Raw genomic sequence first — 4,330 nt, 5'->3', positions numbered from 1 at the left:
AGGAAAAAAATAATTAAAATCAACACCTGTTTCGACATGCTTCACCGAATCTAAAGAAACTTGTCATTTTTGGCCAAACTGTTCAGAAGTTATGAGCAAAAAAAGCAATTTTTCTTATCTTATGACCACTAGTTGGCGCCATGCTGAAACGGTGCAGGTAACCTCAGGTCATGGTTGTCATAACACACACCAAGTTTAACACACACACTAAAGCGTTGCAGAGATATAGCCTCACGTCCATTTTGGCATGCTCTTAGTCAAATTCGTTTGCGCATTATTCGAGATACTTTTAGTTTTTTTTTGTCATGGTCTGAAGATGATCTGGTTCAATTTTAGCAAAAACCAGGCCAGTGGTCTAGGAGGAGTTTGAAAAACCGAAAAGTATGGAGGTTCAAAAGTTATTAGCATAAATGGGAGTGCAAATTTGAGCTGTTGGTGGCGCTAGAGGGTTTGAGTTAGAGACTCCAAATTTGCGGTGATAGTAGTTGAGACTGTCCTCTACATGTGTACAAGCAGTTCTATGGACTGCCATAGACTCAAGAGCAGAAGAACAACTACCTTCAGTGCTTGGCCCTTAATAATAATAATAATAATAATAATAATAAGAAGAAGAAGACTAATAACGGTGCAGGTAACCTCAGGTCATGGTTGTCATAACACACACCAAGTTTGGTTTAAATACACTAAAGCGTTGCAGAGATATAGCCTCACGTCCATTTTGGCATGCTCTTAGTCAAATTCGTTTGCGCATTATTCGAGATACTTTTAGTTTTTTTTTGTCATGGTCTGAAGATGATCTGGTTCAATTTTAGCAAAAACCAGGCCAGTGGTCTAGGAGGAGTTTGAAAAACCGAAAAGTATGGAGGTTCAAAAGTTATTAGCATAAATGGGAGTGCAAATTTGAGCTGTTGGTGGCGCTAGAGGGTTTGAGGTAGAGACTCCAAATTTGCGGTGATAGTAGTTGAGACTGTCCTCTACATGTGTACAAGCAGTTCTATGGACTGCCATAGACTCAAGAGCAGAAGAACAACTACCTTCAGTGCTTGGCCCTTAATAATAATAATAATAATAATAATAATAAGAAGAAGAAAACTAATGGATACAATTGGTGCATTCATGCTTTCAGTGCCTGGCCCCTAAATTAGTTAATTACAGCTTTAAATGGAATATACAAATGGAAGCTGATAACATCTTGGTTTATATTTTTAAAACTGTACAAAACCAACCGAACAGTATAACTCTATACAGGCAGCCATCATATTACTTATCGGCCATAATAAAGTAAAATACCTATGATACTTAAATATTAAAACTGGCCCATATGCGAGTTGGATATGTACCTGGAAGAAGAAGAAAACTAATGGATACAATTGGTGCATTCATGCTTTCAGTGCCTGGCCCCTAAATTAGTTAATTACAGCTTTAAATGGAATATACAAATGGAAGCTGATAACATCTTGGTTTATATTTTTAAAACTGTACAAAACCAACCGAACAGTTATAACTCTATACAGGCAGCCATCATATTACTTATCGGCCATAATAAAGTAAAATACCTATGATACTTAAATATTAAAACTGGCCCATATGCGAGTTGGATATGTACCTGGTCTGTACGTGACGAGGCAGTGTCTGCTGTCCGGCTCCACCTGTATGTCTGTGCAGTTGCCGGACTCTAGAGGCAGGATGTGGGGCGTGTATGTGGTTCCCTCCACGTGCTCCCAGAAACATCCGCCCTCCAGCGAGCCAGCGATGAGGCCGCCACACGGGAACATGCTGGAGGCGGCGCGGGGGATGTAGGACAGAGACACCACTGGACAGCTACAATGAAGAAGCAGGACAATATTATCAACAAACCCCACAGTTTGTATGGGACACAGTCCAACAATATTTACAGCATGCTACAGTTTCACCAAAGACGATATAGTTGAAAGTGACCTGGAGCGCAGCGGCGCCAGCTCCTGAACGTAAGTGCTGGTGTCCCGCGTGTCGTACACCAGCACGGAGCCGTTGGCGAGACCGGCGTAAATGTAGTTGTTGTTGTCATGGCACCAGCAGCAGCTCCACACAGGTCTGCCCGTGTTGTAGGCCTGAACCACTGTGTTCGTCATCAGGCTGCGAAGAAAACATCCACATGCAGAAACTCAAGAGTCTCAAGATGTTATATTCAGAAGCTGATCGAAATTAGCATTGGTTTTTGGTGCATAAAAAAAAAAAATCACCTGGGATTTGTCTTCAAGCATTTTCCAACTAAAAACTGTCGGTACATTAAGAGACATCTGAATTTCCATTATTACGAGTTTCTGAGTAGTAAAATCAGAATCTTCCGTGCCACCCAAAAAAGAATAATCATATTCCACAGTCTGTTTTGAATGTAACCCAATAAAAAGGAGTATACTACAAAATAATGGCAAGAAACCAGAGTTGTCCAGGCAGGCTGCATGCAAAAACAAACATATAGCATGAGCAATGTAGTCTGATTCACTAACAAATTATTCTTATGAACTGCTGCTCTTTAGTGAAAAAACAAAAAACAAAAAAAACAAACAAAACATTGACTAGTGTTGTCCATTCAGAATCTTCCGTGCCACCCAAAAAAGAATAATCATATTCCACAGTCTGTTTTGAATGTAACCCAATAAAAAGGAGTATACTACAAAATAATGGCAAGAAACCAGAGTTGTCCAGGCAGGCTGCATGCAAAAACAAACATATAGCATGAGCAATGTAGTCTGATTCACTAACAAATTATTCTTATGAACTGCTGCTCTTTAGTGAAAAAACAAAAAACAAAAAAAACAAAAAACATTGACTAGTGTTGTCCATTACATTTTTTTATAATTTGCTCGAAAAGACAAGTTACTGGTTTGAATCAGTTTGTCTTGTATAATTTACAGCATTAAAGAGAGAGCACAGACCTCAAAACTGATTCTTTTCATTATATATCACAATCAAAATTAAACAGAATCAAACAAAGAGCATCTGAATCAGAATCAAATCAGGAAATCAATTCTACAGGATGACGGATACTGGATTTTGATAATCATTGAGATACTATTATAGTTTCTGTAAGTATTCTGAATTAGATTTTATTTGTATATTGTCTTTTTATTTTTGAGGAAAATATTAGTAATTTTGTTGCATTATGGTCATTGTTATTAGTTTTTTTAATGCGTTTAATATTATATTGTTTTTATTCATTTTAATTTTAGCTTTAGTTATTTGGTAACACTTTACAATAAGGTTCCGTTAGTTATACAACTTTTGATTTTAATAATGCATTCGTAAATGAAGTTGACATTAACTAAGATTAATAAATGCTGTAGAAGTATTGTTCATGCTTAGTGCATGTGAACTAAAGTAGTTAACTAATGTTAACTAATGAACCTTATTGTAAGGTGTTACCAGTTATTTTAGTAATAAATGAAGTTTAAGTTTTTTAATATTTTATTTCAGTTAACATTTATTTTATTTTTGTTATGGATTTAGTTTTAGTTTACTATAATAACACTACTGATAACAATAACTAAGTTGGAATATCTGGCCTAGTGGTCGACCGATATATCGCCAAGGCCGATAAGTTTTTCTGTTTGTTTTGCTGTTGTAATGGCAATGTCAAATCATTAAATTTCACTGGTATTAATACTAATGACATTTCCGTATAGCGACAGTTCCAGTGCAGACTATAGTATCAGTTTTCATTGTTTAACTAGAGCACACAAGGGACTGACCTCCATTGACAAAGCTTCTTCTGCGGGCCCTGTAGATGCTTTTCCTCTGCAAGTCATTTTTCCTCTGTGGGGTGGAGGTGATCAGCTCGCAGCTCAGACGATTCCTCTTTGCTGGGTTGTCCGGCTCCACCTGAAACACCAACAGTGAGTTTTATACACACCAGTTTTAACTAGTGGTCGACCGATATATCGCCAAGGCCGATAAGTTTTTCTGTTTGGCCGATGCGTTCGAGGCGGGACTTTTATTTTGACGGCGCTGAGAGAGGCAGCGCCTGAGCACATAGTGCTTACATTCTCCCTCTTGTTCGCTCGCTGTCGTCGTTAACAGTTCTGTCTAATACGGATAAAAGTCTGTCTAATAATCCGATAGACCTGTTAAACAAAGGAATTAAAATGTATACAAAATGTATTATAACGATTGCTTTTATATTATTAGTAATAGAAAGGCAAACATTATAATACTTTCTCGTTTGCCATCATTTAATCAAATCTTTGAATGGCTAATGAAAATTTAATTTCACAAACCTTGCAAACTTAGGATGCTTTCACACCTGTAGATCGATTGCTTTGTTCCGAAACAGGGATTAAAATTATTACAA

At 37.3% G+C, this 4,330-nt stretch overlaps 1 protein-coding gene across 2 annotated transcripts in view; it reads right to left on the bottom strand.

Moving 5' to 3' along the window:
- Positions 1 to 4,330, bottom strand: part of rfwd3 (ring finger and WD repeat domain 3) — a 16,318-nt gene that overhangs the window by 2,691 nt on the left and 9,297 nt on the right. For both annotated transcript variants that reach the window (XM_016532750.1, XM_016532749.1), the window contains 2 exons: positions 1,939 to 2,115; positions 1,607 to 1,821 (listed from right to left, as the gene is read on the bottom strand). In XM_016532750.1, the coding sequence (XP_016388236.1) occupies positions 1,607 to 1,821; positions 1,939 to 2,115 (392 nt within the window). The remainder of the gene's footprint in view (positions 1 to 1,606; positions 1,822 to 1,938; positions 2,116 to 4,330) is intronic.

The sequence above is a fragment of the Sinocyclocheilus rhinocerous genome, unplaced genomic scaffold (genome assembly GCF_001515625.1).
Source record: "Sinocyclocheilus rhinocerous isolate Xijiao unplaced genomic scaffold, SAMN03320098_v1.1 scaffold63, whole genome shotgun sequence".
Lineage (NCBI taxonomy): Eukaryota > Metazoa > Chordata > Actinopteri > Cypriniformes > Cyprinidae > Sinocyclocheilus > Sinocyclocheilus rhinocerous.
Note: the sequence above shows the minus strand (reverse complement) of the source record. Positions and strands in the feature narration are given on the sequence as shown.